Source organism: Calidris pugnax, unplaced genomic scaffold, assembly GCF_001431845.1.
Source record: "Calidris pugnax isolate Ruff unplaced genomic scaffold, ASM143184v1 scaffold189, whole genome shotgun sequence".
Taxonomy (NCBI): domain Eukaryota; kingdom Metazoa; phylum Chordata; class Aves; order Charadriiformes; family Scolopacidae; genus Calidris; species Calidris pugnax.
This window is the reverse complement of record NW_015091069.1, coordinates 555,358-577,733: the sequence shown is the minus strand read 5'-3', so window position 1 is coordinate 577,733 and position 22,376 is coordinate 555,358. Positions and strand designations below refer to the sequence as shown.

General features: G+C 45.3%; 1 protein-coding gene across 1 annotated transcript; it reads right to left on the bottom strand.

Annotated features, from left to right (window-relative positions):
- Window positions 1-418: 418 nt before the first annotated feature.
- TM7SF3 (transmembrane 7 superfamily member 3) lies at window positions 419-19,935 on the bottom strand. The gene is made up of 13 exons (XM_014957044.1): window positions 19,810-19,935; window positions 13,440-13,594; window positions 11,563-11,713; window positions 11,010-11,130; window positions 9,435-9,606; window positions 8,651-8,828; window positions 7,409-7,495; window positions 6,824-6,904; window positions 6,004-6,156; window positions 4,471-4,568; window positions 3,941-4,103; window positions 1,110-2,973; window positions 419-818 (listed from the first exon to the last, which is right to left on the bottom strand). Exons 1-12 carry the CDS (start codon window positions 19,877-19,879, stop codon window positions 2,711-2,713), a joined length of 1,692 nt encoding a protein of 563 aa, XP_014812530.1. The 5' UTR covers window positions 19,880-19,935; the 3' UTR covers window positions 419-818; window positions 1,110-2,710.
- Between the last annotated feature and the right edge of the window lie 2,441 nt (window positions 19,936-22,376).

Below are 22,376 nucleotides of genomic sequence, written 5' to 3'. Positions count from 1 at the left end.
AAAAAATAGGAAAAAAAAAAGAGTTCCAAGCCCAGTTCAACCATCCATTCCTTATCTAGAACCTTGTCCAAAGCAGCTATAAAAAGCCTCTTTGGACCATGTACTTCCCCCCTGGTTTCATACAGAACATAACCATGCTCTCAGCCTCTGGGTGTCCCTGTTACTGCAGTAAGTGCTTACCACAGGTCACCTAAGCTTCCCCACCCACCCTCACCCCCTGAGGATCTAAGAAATTTTTCCAAAACAAACTGTTCTTACAACACCGAAGGCAGAAGCTAAGTTGTAAAAGCATCATTGAACTCAAAGAGACCCCTTTAGTTCCGATGTTCTTTCAAAAGACACCTTTATTATAAAAGACATAGAAAATTAGAGTTAAACTTGTTTCTTCCACAAGGTTAATCACAGCAGTTATAAAATTAGAGTTAAACTTGTTTCTTCCACAATGTTAATCACAGCAGTTATAAAAAAAAAAAAAAACAACAACCAAGGTAAACATGTTTAAGAGCATTTCTATACCAAAGAAGTATCTGCTGGGTATCAGTGCAGTAAGGGCAGCCCCTGAGCACTCAGAGAAAGGGCTTCTCGGTTCCCCCTCGCCACGTGCCACAAAACAGCACAGTGAAGCAGGACCCAGACTGCAGGATTTCAGCCTTGTCCTGCTGGTTGAGGCAGATGTTCCAGCTCCAAGCAATCATGGGATTTGGCTCTCTAAACATCCCATCAGCTCAGTCACCTCAGATACTGACACGAAGCTTTCACTCCTTAAAGAGAAGTGGCCGGTAACTAGAGTAAATTTAAAGTCATTACTTTCTTTCTACCTGCTGGGTATCAGTGCAGTAAGGGCAGCCCCTGAGCACTCAGAGAAAGGGCTTCTCGGTTCCCCCTCGCCACGTGCCACAAAACAGCACAGTGAAGCAGGACCCAGATTGCAGGATTTCAGCCTTGTCCTGCTGGTTGAGGCAGATGTTCCAGCTCCAAGCAATCATGGGATTTGGCTCTCTAAACATCCCATCAGCTCAGTCACCTCAGATACTGACACGAAGCTTTCACTCCTTAAAGAGAAGTGGCCGGTAACTAGAGTAAATTTAAAGTCATTACTTTCTTTCTACTGCCAGGGTGTTTCAATTAAGTTCTCAGAGTCTTTTAGCCAGTTTCCTTACAAAGACTTGTTTTTTAGACAGTTACTATCCAGAATTTAAAGTGACTGCCAAGAACTTGAATTTCCCCCACTAGAACATTCACATATTCATGGTGGTTCCATTCCAGCAGCAGAACAGCCATTCACCTCCAGACAGGAGGGACCATGCACTCTGCTGCCCACACTAAGGGTACCAAGAGAGCAAGAAGAGCCACCATAACCTGTCTCAAGACACAAGGCTGCAAGACTTCAACCCTTCAACCACCATTTCATGTGTGACAGACAACCACGTCAGCACTCAACGTGAAGACCAGGACTGGGTTGGGGAGAGGGGGCAGGTAAAACCCCTGACAGCCTCAGGACTGCTTGTTCAGTTATTTATGGGAGCCAAACCCAAACTTCTCCAGTTTGCATTTTGAAAATGGCTGTTTGTTTTGGGTTTTTTTATTTTTTTCCAGGAGCTGAATAAAGCCCCCACAGGAGACCCCAGTCCACCAAACAGAGAGTGGTCCCTTATCTGCTTTGCTGCATTCTGCTTTGGGCAGATGCAAGGAAGGAAGGAGATGTAAGGAACACATTCAGTCAGCAAGGATGCTGATCAATATTTTGCCAACTAGATGCTGTTTTCTCCCCTTAAAGGCAAAATGAAAAGATATATTGACTAAAAATAAAAATAGTTAGTGTTTCAATCAATTCCAGGAAAGAAATGGCTGCTGGCTACAAAGAGCTAATTTAGGGGTGTTTTTTTTTATGACAGCACCATCAAAAAAAGAGATTATGCCAGAGCAGAAACAAGACACAGGCTGTTGAGAAAGCAAACAAGGAGGCAAACCTGTTGTGTTCTCTTAGCAGTCATCTCTGCACAGAGACCAGGTGATGAGTTTGCTACAGAATGATCTGAAGGTGAGGGAGAAAGTCTTGTCTCAGATCAGGTCCACTCCTGAGCCCCAGCAGGCACACTTACAACAGTTAGTTCAGTGCAGTTGAAATTCAAGTCACTTGGTTTTGCTTGCAAGGTTCAGTAAATACTTCTTGGAAGCAGGTGTGTCTGCGGCCACACGTTTTGTACTTTTATTAGAAGGTGACACTTCAGTTCCTTCAAGAAGAACTCCTGTGCATGGTCCTTATCTCTCTCCCCTCGCCACCTGACAGACTGCTCACCTTCAGGAGCAGCTCAGGCAATATTTCAGCAGTATTTTTCACCCTGCCAGGACAGAACCAGCACTGTACAGGTTGTTTTCTAAGCGCCAGTTTATATTTCACATACCTAAACATCAAACTAGACCCCCCACAAGACAAATACTTGTAGTTGACCATTAGTAGAAGATTCTGCAGCTTAGACATATGCATATTACAGTGGGCTGAGTGGGCCATTGAGGGAAAGAGTCACAAAACAGCTTGTAGTGTACCGTAGAGATAACTTCTCTTGCAGATTGGGCAAATATGTTCTCCCCTTATTAAGCAGGACAAAGTGGCAGTGGTAAATCCTGCACCACTGGCTGGTTTGCTGGTGATCACTCAGCTCACCATGCCCAGATTCTTCCTCTCTCTTCCCACCAGTGATTTGGGGGGTTAGAGAAGCAACGGAGTTCTTTCCCCAGCCGGCTGCTCCTTCTGAAAAAACTCTTTGATGTGTAGTATCTTGTTATGGATCCTCTCTCTCAGGGGAGGTATGTGATGGCTCGGGTCTAAGACGTTGGTGCTTCTGCGCTCCCTTTCTTGCTTCCAGGTGACGTAGGGGTGGGGTGGGAAGGGCACTTCACTTCTCTCTCGGCGAAGCTGCACAGTCACTCCGCTGAGGGCCAGCATGGTCCACACTGACAGGATAATGAAGTCTGAAGAAGAGAAACCAGACAGATTGCTGTATCACCATAGCATGGTCCACACTGACAGGATAATGAAGTCTGAAAAAAGAGAAACCAGACAGATTTCTGTATCACCATACTGAAGTAGCTGGGGGTGTTCAGTATGAGGAAGAGGAGGCTGAGGGGAGACCTCATCACTCTCTACAACTACTTGAAAGGACACTGTAGAGAGGTTGGTGCTGGTCTCTTCTCACAGGTAATTAGTGACAGAACGAGAGGGAACGGCTTCAAGCTCCAACAGGGGAGGTTTAGATTGAACATTAGGAAGGAATTTTTCACTGAAAGAGTGGTCGGGCATTGGAACAGGCTGCCCAGGGAGGGGGGGGAGTCCCCATCCCTGGCTGTGTTTAAGGGCCATTTAGATGCAGTGCTGAGGGACATGGTGTAGGGGAGGACTTTGTAGAGTAGGGGAGATGGTTGGACTCGATGATCCCAAGGGTCTCTTCCAACCTCAATGATTCTATGATTCTATGATCAAAGCAGAACATTCTTTCCTTTCCCAAGCACAAACACTGAACAAGTTTCGTGACAGAAAGGAATGAAGTATTGTCTCTGGACCCTCACGTGCCTCAAATACATCCATGCAAAGGCAAAAATACACAGGGAGCTCAGATGAGTCTGTTCAGTCACCGTACTAGACCTTTTGACTACCCACTCCACAAACTCTTCAGCAAAGGTGGCACCCCAAGCCTAAGAAGCACCTTTCACAAGGGCCTTTGTCACATAACACCTGCTGGAAGGTTGGTGCCTTTGTGTCTACTCAGTATTTCTTTTGGAGGACAAGAATTTATCATCTGGGTGTTGAATCTCACACTGTACTTACTGTGTTCTTTCATCTCTTCCTACACCCAACACTTACCGTCTCCAATGGAACCAAAGAGGCAGCAGATTTTTTTAAAAAAAAAAGTAGTAAAGAAGTTGTAAGAGAAGTACTCACCATTTCTTTGAAATGGTACGTTGGTGTAAGCTCTGCTGAAGTAATCATTGAGGATCCTTCTGAGTAGGTTTAAGGTGATGTAAGCAAGACTTGTGTAGACGTAACAAGCAATAGCTAGGACCACTGCATAGGAGCCCACTATTCCAGAGGCCAGTATGTTCAGCTAAAGGGGGAGGAAAAACCCACAGCCTTAGGAGACTGAAAAGCTCTTTATTCCTCCCCTTCTTAAGGCAGTATTCTGTAGCAGCTCTGGCTGCACACACCTATTGTTCAGGCATCTTAAGACAGCAGAAGTCAACTAAATTCAAGTGTTTGTGGATGCTACGTGCAACGTTGCAAAGAATCTTCCTTTGCTCATGGACCACTTAGCACAAGTAGGGCTGAAGAGGAATTCCCTACAGCTGGTCCTGCCCTAAGCTTCATGAAGCTGTGTTAAGTCTCCTATACATATCCCACAGAACCACATTTTGCATTAAGAAGTCTGAGACCCCTTCCCCCCTCCTCCTGAGGTGACACCGTGGATTACTTACAATTCTTGGACAGCCAACAAAAAGCACTGGAATCATCAAGGCTACAGAAGAAAAGGTCACCCAGAACACAACATCATCACGAAAGACCCTGTAGTCTCCTGCAAAGACACCATAATTCCACAAGTAATTTACTAGTTAGCAATATATATCCTTTTTCCTAAGTGGCTAGGGACAAGCTTTTTCCCCAAACATTGTGTGCATTCAGAACTCGTGAGCGTTGAAAAGCTTCGCTTTTGAGCTCAAATGCTGATTCTTTAAGATGCATTGTAACACAGTTACTCAAAACACTAATAGAAAAAGACTGTTCCAGTTGAGTATAGGTCCTGTACTCTAAATTGGAAGAACAGATCTTTTCCATGAAACGAGACTTTTGATGAGGCATACGTTACTTCTTTGATAAGAAGTACCAGAGTACTTCTGTCCAATGAGAAGCCATTCTATTGCCAAGATAGGTTTATAATCTGTAAACCTGCATCTATGCAAGTTTGAAACTAGAGTGTAGTGGCAATTGCAGCCATCACACAACACACAAGGCAAACCAACTCTTCTGGCTTTAGGAAGAGTAACGAAGTGGCACAAACACTACTTTGCTCCCCGGCTTTCTAAATTAAATCTTGCAGCCATCACACAACACACAAGGCAAACCAACTCTTCTGGCTTTAGGAAGAGTAACGAAGTGGCACAAACACTACTTTGCTCCCCGGCTTTCTAAGGTCTAGCAATTAAACAAAGGGGACAAGCTGACCCCTAGCTGAGTCACTGTTTCACTTGAATGAAGAACAACAAGTGGCTGCACAGATTATCAGAAAATTGTGGCTTGAGTCAAACACAGATGACTGTAGAATGGAATATTGCCCCACCAAGGGATCATAAGTAGAAGAGTTTTGAGATTTACGACTGCAATAGAGAAAGCAGCGTGGCTGAAGCTCCAGTGTCCCAGAGGGATTCCAGCTCTGCAGCATTGCTTGCTTTTAAGAAGTTTGTCAGTTGTTTCTCTCATAACAAAGTCATTCTGAAGACCCTGATGACGTCAACCCAGCTGCAAATACAAGTTTGACTTTTACAGTGCAGTGCTCCCAGAGCCTTGCACTGTAGAACAGTGAAAGGTAACGGCAAGAGCTCCTCTTAATCCACAATGACTTAACACCTGAAAACTCCAGGTTAGACCACAAGTTTTCTACTGTAACTTCTTCTGGTTAGAGAAGAAGACAGACAGCAAGTGCTCTGCTGGAGCAGAGCTGTGTCACAGACTGCTGAGACAGCACACAGCTTAGGTAAGAAGAGCCTCAGCCAGTTCTCTGCAGAATAAGCAGTTTCCTTTCCCCCCCCGAGCACCGATTCCCTAAGTAGTTTTAATTACAGCACAGCTGAAAGAAGGCTTCAGATACATCTCTGTTCCTCCCAACACTGGAAAGGGAAAGTTAAATATAAGACTAAAATAAACCAGAGAGTGGCATTCATCCCAGAGCCTTGCAGCGTCCCTGTAATACAGCAGGAACTCAGCACTCAATAGCAAAGGGTTTCAGTGCGTACCTAGTGGAGTAAAGAAGACCGTAGATGAAAAGAGAAATCCCAGCACGAGTCCAATAATAAACATGGAGAGTAGGACAGAGCCAAATCTCCACCAGGTTGCAACCAGGAAGAGCCCTCCAAGAATTCCAGCTACTGCTGTCAAAATAAGACGCACTGCAAAAGAAAAGGGGAAATTCCAATTCTCTGAAAACTTCAGTTCCTGCAATAATGTATTCAGCAGCTTCACTTACATGCCCGATTTTGTTACCTAATGAAAACTTTCTGAAAAAAAGCCAAACAAGAGTATCAATGTTTGCTTTATGCATTTCACTTAGACTTCAGTCTGCAACTGAGGCTACGCTGAAGGAGTGGAATGACAGTCTTGCTGCTATATACATGAGTCCCTTGAGTCCCCAGGGCAGTCACTTTCATGATACACGTGCTCTGGGTAACTAGGAGGTAGGATAAAGGCAAAGGGAACTTATTCTTGCGAGCCTAACGAGCAGGAGGCAGACATTCCACTCCATTTTACAGATAAAATTTGCATTTGACCCGAAACCGAGATCCATCCATTAGAAAAGAATTATGTTGCAAATTTCCAGAGTTTTAAAAGCCCATATCTTCCTTGGATAGATACTTAGGTTTCTTTTATAGTCAAAGCTATTAATTCTGCATCACTATTTCACGTTGGAAGCAACAACTACCCTGTTGTGTACTCTGCTACTACGGTAATGAGAGCTCTAAGGCTGCCCAACAACCAGCACAACTGAGATTTTAATTAAGGGATTCGTAACGACGATACTTTGGTAGGAGCGTGGGGTAACCCAACACATCTACTCACCATCATAACCAAGGCCAGTTACCCTTGTGATGAATACAAAGAAGAAGAATCCTGCAAATATGAAGCCCATGAAGAGTAAGTCTAGAGAAGAAAAGAAAAAGGATATCTAGTATGCATGCTGGTCACATCACTTCATACCAAGCCCACCTCAGCACATTTTTGGACATCTTCATGTTACAACAGGGAAGAAACATCTCAACTCACTGGCTGAGAAGCACAAAAGGAGAGCCAGGCAACACTTTGTCCTGGAGAGGGGTGTCCTCAAGCACTTCAAAGAGTCAGAAATGTACACGAGGAGAGCCAGGCAACACTTTGTCCTGGAGAAGCACTTCAAATAGTCAGAAATTTATATTGCCCAGCACGCACCCTGGCTCTACATTTCTGTTCTTTGTATACCAGAAACTTCTTGCTCTGCACTTGAAGATCTGATCCTGCAGAGGCAAAGCAGTGGACCCAACTGGCACGTAATCACTACCAAATTAATCTTAGTAATAACACCATCATTCTACGTTACAGCAAGTTACACCTATGAAACTCCAAGCAGATTTATGAGGAAAAAAAAAAAACCACCGCAACATTCAGTACCTGTTTTCCAGAATCTGTGTCCAAAAAAGCAAGTGAAGAGACCAAGAATAGCAAGAGCTGTGAAGAATACTTTGGTAGAGAGTTTGCCTACAAGGAGAAAGAAAGGGTTAGTAGAGCATGCCACCTAGTAGAACCAACAATGAGCATGGCCAGGTTGCTGCCAAGACTCTACTGACAGCTTAATAGCTGCCACTCCTCAGACACACCATGGGAGCCCACCCACGATGCCTGAACTGACAGTTATCTTGGTAGGATCTCCAATTTAATACTGAAGTAGTTCCAGTCTGATAAAGAAATTAAGAGTTTCCTCCTTATTCAAAAAGCTGAAGTTTCTGTAACAGTAATTAAGTAGCTGTAACTTGCCGTTTATAATACTGACACAGCCTTACCTGAAAATTCCCTGCTCAGCTTTTTAAAGAGGGACATCAATCACCTATAAAAATCAGTGCTATGGGATTAGCAACCCAGGCAGCAGCTACAGTCTTCATCACTGCAGCCTTCACCACAGTCTCTCTTTAATACCCTCTGCGCAACAGAAAGGACCAGCAGCATCCCAGTATGGCTCACCTCTACCTCCTAGGCAAAATTCTTACAGGAATTTAAGCTCTCTGAAATAAGTAAACCACATTTGCCTACTTGCCCAGGGAGGTGGTGGAGTCACCATCCCTGGAGGTATTTAAGAAAAGTATAGACATGGCTCTTCAGGGCATGCTCTAGTGCCCAAGGTTATTGGTTTATGGTGAGGTGTTGAGTGTGGGGTTTAGTTGGTGGGTGCGGTGTTTTTGGTTGGCGTTTGCTGTGGTGTGTTTTGTATTTGTTTGGTGTGGTTTTTTGTTTTTTTTGTTTTTTTTTGTGGTTGGACTCAATGATCTCAGAGGTCCCTTCCAACCACTAAGATTCTGGGACTTAGCCTAGATAATTTGTTCTTACGTTGTCATAAGACAACACTGAGTTTGACAACAGTTACTTGTGTTACAGTATATGATAAGAAAATAATCATGAGAACAAATTTTATTTCATGAACCATTTTCTACCCATTACTGCCCCTTCTGCAGTCATAATGGGAGTGGTAGCTTTGCTCTTCCTCTGCTCAAACTCTTACAGCTTCATAGAAAGCAGCATGACTTTGTAGTCATTTCCCTACTGCTGGCATTATCTTCATGCCTCTTTGAAGTGACTATCTCCTGTTGGAGCATAACAAGCTTCAAATCAGTTGGCAAGGACACCCAAGTCCCAACTTACTGAGAGAAGAGCAGTTATCCACTAGGTCAGCAAAGCTGCAGGCGTACGTATGCACCGGTACGTACGCAGCTGAAGTGTTCCAAAGAGGGTCCCATACTATGACGTTGTAGATCACCCCTTGGCCAGGAAGGGCAGAAAAGTAGACATTGGTCTTGTCGTCAGTTGTCAACGTAAGCATCTGAAACAGTAACAAATAGTTTAATTGCAAGGAACTTCTTGCCGCTGTTGGCGTATTGATGTGTTCATATACACATGCTCAGCAGCTCAATCCTCAGCATCTATAAGGTACTGCAGACAACCGTATCTACCTTTGTCTAAAGTGGCTCCACTTCTGGATTTACAGGTACTGGGTGGCAGGATTGCTATAGCAAGCTGGCCTCAACATAACCAAAGGAACATTGTGGCTGAAGTAGTCATCAGCAAGCGGGAACACACCGCACTATGAGCTTGTTTGATTCAGAAAAGCGTGCAAGACACGGAAACATCTCACACGCAGTCACTAACATTTACCTAATATCAGAGACCACTGCAAAAAGCCTCAATTCTGCCACATTTCAGGCTGTGCTAATTAGTCACCTCTGTTCCAAGATTGGTTCTGTTCCAAGTGGTTGCCATTTTGCATGCATCACTTACTTTGTATACTTCCTAGACACAAATCCCAGACAAGTCATGCAAGCTGCTGATGCTTCAGGCTTCTGTGTTATCACTCAAGGAAGATAAGCACAGGGGAGGAGAAAGCTTAAATTAGTGCCACTGCCACATGCCACCAGTGCTTCAGACTTACTTTAATGCCATTGGCTTTGATACTTTGCACCTCGGACATCTTCCGTAGGTGGCTCATGAGCACCATCTCAGAAAGGTCATTCTCTGGTAAGAAGTACTGGTAGACATCGTAGCGCAGTCGCCATCTGGAGTTCTGACCAGCCCCTGAATCGCAGGATGGTGGGTTTGCTCCTCTACAATTAAAAAAAAAAAGAGATCAGCATAGGGAAGAGTGTGGCCAGCAGGTCAAGGGAAGTCATTCTCCCCCTCTACTCTGCACTGGTGAGGCCACAACTGGAGTACTGTGTCCAGTTCTGGGCTCCCCAGTTCAAGAGGGACAGGGAACTACTGAAAGAGTCCAGCGAAGGGCAACAAAGATGATTCAAGGATTGGAGCATCTCCCTGATGAGGAGAGACTGAGAGAGCTGGGACTCTTTAGTCTGGAGAAGAGAAGGCTGAGGGGAGACCTTATCAATGCTGACAAGTATCTCAAGGGAGGGTTGAAGGAGGAGGGAGCCAGACTCTTCTCAGTGGTTCCCAGTGAGAGGACGAGGGGCAACGGGCACAAGTTGGAACAGAAGAGGTTCCACTCAAATATGAGGAGAAACTTCTTCACGGTGAGGGTGGCAGAGCCCTGGAACAGGCTGCCCAGGGAGGGTGTGGAGTCCCCTTCCTTGGAGATTTTCTAGGCCCACCTGGATGCTCCTGAGTAACATGCTCTGACAAGCTCTAGGCAATCCTGCTTCAGCAGGGGAGTTGGACTAGATGATCTCTATGGTCCCTTCCAACTCTAAAAATTCAGTGAAATTCAGTGAAAATTCAGCTATGTGCCCAGAACAAGCCCACAGATCTTAACATTAATGTTCAAAAGTTACCTCTATGAGTTGGCAGTATTTCACTCCTACTCTTTAGAAGTCAGCACCAGCAACTAATTCCAAACCAGACTGTAACTGTTTGTGAGCACAGACTGCAGCAGTATTATGCATTAACTACTCTGATGCAGGCAGTACCCTGTGCTGGCACCTGCCTTTACCTTTACAGAGGCTTTCTACGAGTTGCCCAGGGAACCAGCACGAGAATTCCAGGAGGTCACAACAGCCAAAGATCACAGCATCACTGTTTGGTTTTCCATGATGCCACACATACAGCTCTGACCACAGGCTTCCCATTCCCTGCCTGTCACCTCTGACATCAAGCACCATTCAGGAAATAATGCTTCATAACTTAAAGTGTCAATATTGAACACAGTTCTAGGTCACTGGCATGCTTCAGTACCAGTGAAAGAATAAAACTGGCTATAACACACAACTGCTCCTCAAAGAGATTAAGTCGTTATGAGGAATGGGAAGATCCATTATTTGCTGACTGTGCATCTGAAGCTGCATAACCTCTCCCACAAGATGTAACTCTCAGCCTTTATCTCTCTTTGTGTTACCTCTCTCCCTCCTTTCCCTGAATTACTTCTTAGCTCATTGCAGCAAACAAGATTTCTGGAGCAGATGGATGGTCAGTCTTTCCAGCAGAATCTTTTTTATGACTGTGGCCAAATACAAAACAAAGGAGGTCCTGCTCAGTGCTCTAAAGTTTTTGCACACACCTGGTATATCCTAAGTTTGCAGGGGCAAATTTGAGCTGTATATCAACCACCGTATAGTCTAGGTAAATATTTGGATCCACTTCCAAGTCAAATTCTAGATTGCAGCCTCCAGGAATAGGATCTAGAACAAAGAAAAGATAACTGTAGTAGTTTTTACTTTCCCCTTACACAGCATGAAAAGAGTTGGAAGACCCCAGCAGGCAGAGTCTGCTCGCTGAGCACATGAAATTGTCGGGTTCTAGTCCTGCAAACAACACAAGTGGTTTCGCTGCAGTCTAAGATAGGTCCTGATACATATCACAGCAGTTTTCCTCTCTAAGGCTGAAGTCATAACAAGACCATACTGTCTTACATACTACTTACATACATACTATACACGACTTGCAAATCAACAGCGATACAAAACTTTTTCATCACGTTACAAAAGAATTTCTGGCATCTCCATCACGCTTGCACCATTTAAGAACATCACCTCTGGAAGTTCAACCCTTCATTTCATAGTTGACTTGTAAAAAGCAGATCTGGATCCCCTTAACGAGTAATAAGAACCTACCTTTCTCCATGTATGGGATGGAGATAGCTGTGCTGAGCACCTGGCTAGCACGCAGTGACTGCAGGTACCACGTACACACAGTCTGTTGAGGCCGAAGGATGGAAACCAGGCCTTTGTCTACTCCGGTTCCTGAGCTGTTCGCAGACGGATTCTGGACAGAAACAAATACAAGCAAGCAGTTCTTTTGAAGATTTCCACCACAGCTTGAGGTATTGCCCCAGGAGTCATATTCCTGCCACAAACCTGTTAGGGCACACATTTCAGTTCCACTTGCCACAGATGAGGCATTCAGCCCTTTGCTAGTGCTCAGAGGGGCACAAAAAGAAGTGGCCTCTCACACCACACGCTGCCTAGTTCAGGCTCAAAAATCCAAGTGATGACTTTGAGACTACTAAAGATTTAATACTAACATGCAAATTGAAAAGAAAACTAGCTAGTTGAAGTCTAGTGCATATACAGCATATGGAGTGACTCCATATACAGCAATGGAGTGACTAATAAAGGTATAAAATGACTGGAATATCCCTCACAAAGAAAAGGGTTTTCTGGGGACCAAAGTGCAGAAGCACCTCGCTATCTCCACCAGCATGGAAGTGACTGTATGACACCCCCCATGCCACACAAGTCCTTTGGGACAGATCAGCTTCTAATCCAATGCCCACCAGCACCATCCCTTTCAGAACCAGGGGTCTTGAGGAAAGACCAGGCATCAGTGGCAGCATCACACACAGCTAGAACAACCAACTGACCTCCAGTCAAATCTAATTTTTTAGCATGGAAAATGTGCTTTTGTCAAGGACAACCACAGTTACCTAAAGCAACACTGTAAGGAAGCACTTTGAACCTGTCAGGCTTCAAGGTCTGGCTCAGCTTCACGTTTCCAGAGGCAGGCCAGCCCTAGAAGCTGTGCAGCCATATCTATGCACCACTGTCCTTGACCTGGTAAGGCCCATGAATGCAAAGAGGGTCTGAATTGACAGCAAAAACTTCTACCACTGGTAATCAGTGACTGAATAGGGAAGTGAACTACTGAATAGTAATGCCTTAGCCCTGCTATCCTTGCTATTTCACCAGTACAAAGAAGATTGAGCAGCTGAGGGACTGGTGCTACAGGCTGTTCACCTCCAAAGCTTCCCAGAGCACTTCTTGGCACTCAGTATGTTCTCATTTGGAAAACACTGATAGGGAGAGAGAAACTGGGTGGCAGCTGTTAGATCTCCATCCACCATCTTCACCTTAGTCTATGTTCTGCTCAAATACTACTTAGAGCCTCACAGCACCACAAAAATCAGTATTTTAGACTGCATCCCAGTAACAATGGGACAAGCTGAGGTTAGTGTATAGCAGTAGGAACTTATATTGTTGGCTAGAAGTAGCAGCCTATACTAGTAGTGTGGAGGAATTTCGCCATATGCAACCAAAGTAGAATTAAATTCAGGACAAGCATCATGTGTGACAAGGACACATGTCTGCAGTGACTAGATCCAAGCCACATAAACAGCAAACAACTAAACATCCCAAAGTGATCGTGTTTAGTGTATAAGGTATCTGGCAAAGACTTATGAATCTGTTTTTAATTTTAGAAGCTGATGGATGGTAGTCAGCAGTCACATATTAAAAGCACCACTTCCACCAGGAGCCTTGAAACTTTTCAAGCCAGGTCAGAAATTCCTTTAGCATTCCAACCTCCAAACTAGCAGCTATGACAATAAGCATAAGAAAGGATTTCTGAAGCTAAAATAATACTAAGAGCCATGCAGGTAAGATATTCATATTATTTATATGCCTTCAGTTCTATATTCCTATACGTACCAGGGCCCACTCCTTTGCTGAAAGAAAAGTAGCACTTAAGAACAGAGGTGAGAGTCTTACCATACCTTATCAAAGGATATCACCACATCACTTTGCTGGGCATGTACTTGAAAAATAACAACAGTGACATTGCTTGCAATGTTCCTGATTACAGCTTCCACTGGATTGGTCCGGTTAAGTAGCACATTTCTGAATTTTCCCAAGGAGAGCTCAAGAAGACCTGCATTACGAGAAAAAAAATAAATGAAGACACTTTTTTTTCTTTTGTGCAGAGGGAAACAATTATCAAGGGGAGCCTGGAAGCTTCCAGTAGTCCAATATTAGTCATCTGGGAACACAGCAAGGAGTTGTTTTATGCAAATCTCATCCTGTAAGCTGTATTAATGTTTCAGAGACTACTATACACAGAGCTATACCTACAAGAACAGACACAGCTAGAAAACCAGCCGTGCAGCCTGGCACTTGCCTAAGCACTCTGGGGTAGGACCTCCTGCCATGAGCTCAGTATTTGATCCAGCTGAGCTCATCACCAACAGACACTCGCTGCAGCTCACCAGCTAATGCAACCAACAGCAAGCAACGCTCAGCAGAGTAAATAAGAGAAGATACTGAGGATTACTTGCTCTTTGGCAAATCCAGGTGAGCGTGCTTGTATTAGCCAGCCAACTTGCACAACACCTTCTTAGGTAGGCTGCCTGGGTGACTTCCCAAACCATGGGAGTTAGAGTCAACTTCTATAACAGATCTGTAGATCAAATCTGTAGTTTACATACGTGTACATACCCACTTTCAGCTATTTCACATACGTTTTCTGCTCCCACACTATTCTTAGTGGGAATAAGTACTATTCTTAATTATTAGGACTGTTGGACCTCAATTTTTGTATCTAAAAATCTGACTAGTTTTTCCAAGACACAATCAAGACCAATCTTCTTATGGTAAGCATAACCCCATGATCCACTGTCATTTTAATTTAAAGAGAAGCACATGATCTAGGATATAAGAGAATCTTTGAGAACTGGCTTTGGCTTGTCATTCAAGTCCTGCAAGAAAGCCTGGTTTCTCCCTCTGCCACGTTCTTAAGGGACAGAGGATGTCAAGGGAGGAAAGAGAAGCAGCTGTACAGAAGACACAAGGCTCTCTTGTGCTGTTGGGTAGACTAGATGCTTGCAGAGCACGCACAACACCTTTCAGGTTTTTCCCCAAATTCCCCTGCGTGCACACACAGCAGCCCAGCAGACCTAAAACTTACCAAGCCTGAACACATACACAGTACTTCCTCAATAAAGCTGCCTCTTGCAAAGGGTTGATAATGTCAAGTACTCCAACAGAAGCACAGAGTAATCAACAGCACCATCCTACATGCACTGGTGCTGATGACTCGGGTGATATCCCATCCAAAAAAGGAAGGGATATCATCTTCTTATCCAAAACTGCATCTGGTACTCTAACTCCTTTCCTGTTATTCTTCAACTCTCCCCTGCCAAAAATTGGCATTTTTGGCCTCTTGATGATATGTAAAAGAGGTGAGCTCCTACTCCAATGCCTTCTCCACTCACCTCACAGCAGAGGAAAAGTCATCTCATCTTCCTACCTTCAACCCTTACATGCTCACCTCAAAAATTCGATTAATACCAGTACTGTGTCAACAATAAAACCCCAGCTGAAATCTAGGAGGGGGGAAAAAAAAAAAAAAAAAAAAAAAAAATCAGAAGCAGAAGATGGCGTGGAAGCCTTTTCCGTATCGACATGCTGCATGGATTTCCATGTGTGGAAAATCCCTTCTCCCTCCACAGGCACACTCGACTTCACACTGAATGCCCACAGACCAAGGAAGTTGTTGTCAACGTGATTTTCAGTTCTTAAGCATAAAATATCATCTATGGGATAACTGGAATTTTATGCAAAATTGATATGCGTAAATAATTCTACTTCTGGGTTTATTGAGAATCACTTAATAAAACCATATCCATAATATAATCAAACCAGTCAGATAGTATGCAACAAGAAATGAAATAAACTCTCTCTCAAAAAACAAAAATTAAAATAGAGCTAATATAGATATCACACTCAACATTTGATTTATTTTTTTTTTCCTGCACTTTGGGAGCTTTGCAAGAAAGTATTGAAGATTTGGAGGAAAAAAAAAAAAAAAAAAAAAAAAGATTCTCCATTTTTCTGTTCCATCACCTGCAGTTTATACTAAGCTAGAAAGAGTTTCTACCTCAAGTTTTCAAACAGTAATTAATGTAAAATCAGAGCTATAAAAAAAGCTTTGTGTTCTTCAGTCTCTGGTAGAATCCCTCAAGCAGCATTCAGGTATCCTCCCCTTCACAAGACCTCTTTCTTCCTTAGCTCTTTAGTTCTACCAGAAATGCAACTACCAGTACCAATGCTAAAAAAAGAGCATTCAAAAGGCACAGACTATGCATCTACGCACTTAGAAATTTGGAGTGAAAGCTTAGAATGCAGAAAAAAATATTTTTCTTTGATCTTTAAGAACAATTTCAGAACAATTTCCTGAACTTTGAGATGCTCACGCTCGGATGTTCTTTTAAGAAAGAAGTTGAAACCATATATATCCTCTCTATGCTCTACATCAAGGAAAAAAAACCACAACTGCATTGCTTTTTCTTCTTTCTCACCTCCACTCTGTACTCGTACCCAGAGGCCTCTGCATAAACAAGAACAGATTCGTCAGCAAGATATGCAGCCACTACTTCAACGTGATCATGAGACTCTCAATTTTAATTTCTGTGGTAAATGAAGGCATAGTGTTCTACATAGCTTTACTGTTTGCATAATTGCTCCTAGAACAGTGCATGTGACATACATTTTAAACCAAAGTCTGGACAGAAGAGCAACGATTCAGGGTGAAGAACGAGGACAGCTACATCCACCAGACAAGTATTTTCAGCTTGTTGTTCACAGCCTCCTTGAACCCAGTCAGCAACAGAACCAGGAACAAAATGTAGGCTTCCCAAGCCTTTTTTTAATTGCTTCACTTGCTTCAAACAGTGGAGGTCTGGAAATACTTTGCAAGATGCCAGGCTACCCCCTCTCTTCTTTGCCTTGTAGAGAGAAGTATAATAGTCACTGCATGTCAGAGTCATTTGGGGTTAGATACGAGAGAGGAACCCTCACTATTACAGAGTTTATCAAATGAAAACATCATTAAAGGAAGTCAGCATTATTGAAACTGAGCAAGAACAGCACGAAGATGGAGTACTGAGCAAGTCAGCATTATTGAAACTGAGCAAGAACAGCACAAAGATGGAGTACTGAGCATGTATGTATTAGTTGGTATGCTAGCACTGACAATGCTGGAACAGGAGCCCAGATGTTCCAGCATGTGAAAGAGAACTGATGAAGAGAGCTGAACAACAGCCCATTCTGTCACCCCACACTGCATCTTTTTCCCACATGAAGGGCAAAAGCAGTAAAGATGAAAGGAACTGAATGTCTCGGAGCTCTCCTGGGATGAAAGGTCCTTATTCTTAACTTTAAGAAACAAGGTAGTCAACTCTACAGAGGCTCAGCATTTATTATCCCTTCACTGTGACATCCAGTTTTCCCAAAAAGCAACAGCCAGCTTGAACCACTTCCATTTTGCTGATTCAGTGCTAAGCTCCCTGTTCGTTTGATGCTTTAAGTTAACCACATTTCTGGCTTCAGTAGACAAGTGTCATCGCCCATCAGCAATAAACAGCTAACCATACAAGGTTCTTGGTGACATCTAGCAATCCAATTTCTCTTAAGAAACACAACTGAAGAAATGCCATTACTGCCCACGCAGGAACAGTCTTTACCTGCAGAGCTGTATTCAAAGAGTAGGTTTGTCTCAGACAAAGAGGTTCTCCACAACCAGAGAAAATGCATTTCTACTCTGTGCCAACCGATTACAGTGGCTATGCAGAATAACCTTATGTAAGTTTTAAGACTTAAGAAGAACCTTCCAGTGCAGGGAGTATGACAAGTAGTCATATGAACACATTTAATAGAGATGAAAAGCAAGCTCAGCCTGAAAGCTAGTTAAGAGTGGGGAAAACTGGGTGTGCAGTTGGTTAACAGAGTAACGCCAGGAGCTATACTATATCAGATCTGTAAGGCTGTGCACACACGGATGCATAGCAGAGCCCAAAGTAAACCCCAAAGTAAAGACACCATCCACTCCACTCCCCAAAGAAGCAAGACAACCTATGAAAGCTTGTAAACTTTTAATTGCATGTGTACTGAGACTCATGCTTCAAGTTTGATGCTTAAAGCAAATAGTGCCGCAGATTGTAGTGTCACCAACTGTACCACTCCCATCCCAGAAGACCATTCTGTTCACCAATTTAGAGGTCATGAGGTCTTCCCTCACTTTTCAGGATGCAGAAGAAGTACCCGTCTCACCCTGTTCACCAATTTAGAGGTCATGAGGTCTTCTGCATCCTGAAAAGTGGGGGAAGAAGTACCCGTCTCACCTGCTTATCGTCATGCTAATATACTTCAATTAACAGCCAGAACACACAGCCTGGCTCAGTCAGTGGTCTCAGTCACATTGCTGGCACTGTTAAGGTGTCATTTGAGCATCTGGGCCGTAGCACTTCAAGATGCAAGTGACCAACTGCCCAATAGATTCACGCCTCTTATTTTAAAATGTTGTCTCTGCATAGACCAAACAGCTAGCACAAACTAAGCTCATCCAGATAAGCTCCCTTTAAGAAAAGGGCACTGCTCAATCGTGATTGCGCTATAAACTCACTTTAGTTTTTCCAAAACTAAACGACCTGGTTTGGATGTAGCACACAAGGTCAGTTGCACTCCTGCTTCAAGAAGGTGGAACTCCCTGGAAGGTAACAATCCCCTCCCTGCAAATCTTGGAGTCCAAGGCTGCATAACCACAAAAAAAATTTCAAATAAGTGAACCATTAAGCAAGTGTCCTTGTTTAAAGGGCCTAATGATCAGCTAGACACTGGTACACAAATTACACAGCTTACTAGCTTTTCACAAGGAAAATACTTTCCCCCTCCACCCTCAGGGCTCCAAGGAAATACAGAACAGGCTCCTTCAAGACAGAGCAGTTAGCTTAATCCCAAATTCATTCTGCCTTTTTACATACTGTAAAAAAAAATTAAAAAATAGATGACTCAACAGATGACACATTTTCAATCAAGTCAGGGAAACAAACTGCTTGTTGGCATCTTTTAATATAAGCATTAAGATCTAAGAACATTGAGTCTTCATTCTCAGACCTGCTTGCCACCACCGGGTGCCAAGCCTAAGCTTCTAGAGCCTGCAAGAAGCAGGGAACACTTGGCTCTCCAGTAAGATGTTGGGCATGAGACTGGGGATATTGGGTGGAGAGGTGGAAGAAACCTTCCACACTTCAGACTGAATCCAAACGCTGTCCTGCAGCCTTGCAAAGTGTCCCAAGAATAAGTTTCCCCTTTTGGACAATTTAGCTTCATTAGAGGCAATTTTAAAAATAGAGAAAAACTAAGAAGAGATTTATATCAGCCTAACATAACAGGCTGCTTGCTCTTATCTGAAAGGAAATCGTTTCTTTTTTTCTTGATTTGAACAGATAAGAGTTTAACCAGAAAAAAAGTAAGCAACTGTTAAATCTTCACAAGGTATAGTCATTATAGCACACCTACTTCTGAACACCTATTCTAGTCACATGCAGGAACACGGGGGAATTACAAAAAAAGACCATGCCAAATAAAGTCAGATTACATAAATAAAGTCAGATTACATCAGCATGGCCAACAAGTAATTTTAGGAACCAAGTTCTAAGGGGTTTCACTCGTTTTCTCTAGTTTTATAGGGACAGTGGTTTTCAAGCCACAATTCACGGATTGCTGGGAACCCAGGACTACCTTTATGTGGTCAAAAAAAAATATAAATCCTGCTATTAACCCTGTTCCATTCCTCAAACTCACTGGCAGCAAACACCCCCTTGTTTCCTCAGAAGGAACACAACCCTACCCCAGACTCACCAGCCTGTAACACACCTCTGCCACGGCAGGGTTTAACTCTCACGGAGACACACCGCACTCATTTTAAGTGATAGAAATGAAGCCGTAAAAAAAAAATGGGGGGGGAGGGAATGGAGGAGAAAAAGGAGGGGGTAACGGGTTCTCCCCGTCCACATCAAAGATTAAGATAACCACCAATATCTAACTCCTCTGCAGAAGCTGCGGCGCCGCTTTGATCTTCGCTCCTGATCAACCCACCGGGCCGCCCCCCCCTCACCCCCCACAAAACGGCTCTACAGGCCCTCCCTGGCAGCAAGCCCTCTCCCCTCCGTCCTGCTGACACCCACCCGGCGACAAGCCCCCTCGCCCCCGCTACAAGCCGGGCTCCCTCGGCCCGGCCACACGCTCCCTAATGGCGGCCACGGCCCACGGCCCCCGGCCCCCGCGCGCCCCGGCCCGCGCCGCACTCACCTGAGGCGCCGCCATGGCGCAGGACCCCCAGCAGCCCCAAAAGCACTGCGGCGCGGGCAAAGAGCGGCATGGCGCTGGGGAGGGAAGGGGAAGACGAGGCTGAAAGCAGAGTAGGAGGGGCTGGGGCCGGGCGGGTCCCGGGAAACGGCTCAGCGGGACCCGCCCGCCGCCTCAGCGCCGCCTCCCGGGCCGGGCCCGGCTGGGCCCCGCCACCCACCTGCGCCGGGAGCCTGAGGCGGCCCCACCGCCTCCCCCGGCGGATTTGAACCCCCCGGGCAGCGCCCGCCCGCCCCGTGGGAGTTCCCGGGACGGGTGAGGGGCTCGGGAAGGGTTTCCAGGTCGAAGTGCGCTTCTGAGGAGAAGGATCTGGGGGTCCTGGTGGACAGTAACCTATCCATGAGCCTGCAATGGGCCCTTGTGGCCAAGAGGGCCAGTGGGATCCTGGGCTGCGTAGGGAAGAGTGTGGCCAGGAAGTGGAGGGAGGTCACTCTCCCCCTCTGCTCTGCACTGGGGAGGCCACAACTGGAATCCTGCGTCCAGTTCTGGGCTCCCCAGTTCAAGAGGGACAGGGAACTGCTGGAGAGAGTCCAGCGTAGGGCAACTAAGGTGATGGAGGGATTGGAGCATCTCCCTGATGAGGAAAGGCTGAGAGAGCTGGGGCTCTTGAGCCTGGAGAAGAGAAGGCTGAGGGGAGACCTTATGAATGCTGACAAGTACCTAAAGGGTGGGTTGAAGGAGGATGGAGCCGGACTCTTTTCAGTGGTTCCCAGTGACAGGACGAGGGGCAACGGGCACAAGCTGGACCATGGGAAGTTCCACTCCAATCTGAGGAAGAACTTCTTTGGGGTGAGGGTGGCAGAGCCCTGGCAGAGGCTGCCCAGGGAGGGTGTGGAGTCCCCTTCTCTGGAGATCTTCAAGCCCCACCTGGATGCTCCTGAGTGATGTGCTCTGGGCAACCCTGCTTTGGCCGGGGAGTTGGACTGGATGATCTCTAGAGGTCCCTTCCAACTCTGACAATTCCATGATGCCGTGAAGTGAGGATGGTTGAATTTTTATTTTTTTCCAATTTTTTTTTTTCTTTAACGCAGCTGTTGTTAGCTTTCACCTTATAAATGCCTCAGAGGCTCGCTGGTGTGTGTCCAAGGTGCTTCTGGCTGTGGAGGTGATTCACAGGCACATGATGGGAGAAAACGGGAAGCAAATGAAAAATCTCTCTTGTGGGGAGGGAGGTGTGTTTTCAATTTGTTTGGGCCTCATTTATGAACCTACATCATAACCTAGGCTCTAAAAAGCCTTGTACGATCACCCCTATTTTGTTTATTTTTTTTCCCCAGTTTGCTTCAGTCTGGTTCCCAATTAAAATGCAAAAGGAAGCTGTCGGTCTGGCATCAGAAGAACACAGAGATGCGTGCCGGTCCCTGTCTCTGGATATTTCCAATAAATTGGTGTGTGTTCCCCTCCCCACCTTTCCCTACCGCCCTCAGGAAAGCAGCCTTTCTCCATCAGGTTATCTAGTTTGCTGAGCCTATTTTTGTCCTGCTCAGTGAGGTTCCTGTGAGTTCAAAATCCACGAGATATTAAAAGCCTGTGAAGTTTAGCGTTTGCCGCTGTCCTGGCTGACCTCCCTGAGCAAGATCTCGGTCACTTGCTACTCACAGCTCAGCCTTCTAATTGCTCATTTACAGACAAAGGGTCATCTCGTGCTATGAGCCTCACTTATTCCAGGCTCTATCCATCGCCTGACCAGCTCGTGGAAATCTGAGAAAGAGCCTATTGGCTTTGATAATTCTTGGAAATCCTTAAAAACACGCAGTAGGTTTTGTTCTGCACAAAGAATCATAGAATCACAGAATGGTCAGAGTTGGAAGGGACCTTAAAGATGATCAAGTTCCAACCCCCCTGCCCTGGGCAGGGACACCTCCCACCAGACCAGGTTGCTCCAAGCCCCATCCAGCCTGGTCTTGAACCCCTCCAGGGATGGGGCATCCACAACTTCCCTGGGCAACCTGTTCCAGGCTCTCACCACCCTCACAGGAAAGAATTTCTTTCTGGTATCTCATCTAAATCTCCCCTCTTCCAATTTAAAAACGTTACCCCTTGTCCTGTCACTGCACTCCCTGACAAAGAGCCCCTCCCTAGCTCTCCTGTAGGACCACTTTAGGTACTGGAAGGCTGCTCTGAGGTCTCCCCAGAATCTTCTCTTCTCCAGGCTGAATAACCCCAGCTCTCTCAGCCTGTCTTCATAGGAAAGGTGCTCTAGCCCTCTGAATCATGATTTAGAGTTGGAAGGGACCTCAAAGATCATGGAGTTCCAACCCCCCTGCCCTGGGCAGGGACACCTCCCACCAGACCAGGTTGCTCCAAGCCCCATCCAGCCTGGCCTTGAACCCCTCCAGGGATGGGGCAGCCACAGCTTCTCTGGGCAACCTGTTCCCGTGAGCAGACACTGCTTCCGCTGTGTGGCTGCACCCACCGCGCCCCCGAAGCTCGCCCAGAAGAAACGCCCGGAGGTCTCTAGCCCAAGCCGGCCTGTGGCCGATCCCGTGGCGGGCGGGCCGCGGCCTCCC

Excerpts from the sequence above, each read along its gene's own strand:
- TM7SF3 (XM_014957044.1), bottom strand. The coding sequence starts at position 19,879 with ATGCCGCTCTTTGCCCGCGCCGCAGTGCTTTTGGGGCTGCTGGGGGTC. Across the intron at positions 9,607-11,009 it reads GCAAACTTAGGATATACCAG|AGGAGCAAACCCACCATCCT; the intron begins GTGTGTGCAAAA and ends TTTTAATTGTAG. Across the intron at positions 4,104-4,470 it reads TTGTTGGCTGTCCAAGAATT|CTGAACATACTGGCCTCTGG; the intron begins GTAAGTAATCCA and ends CTCCCCCTTTAG.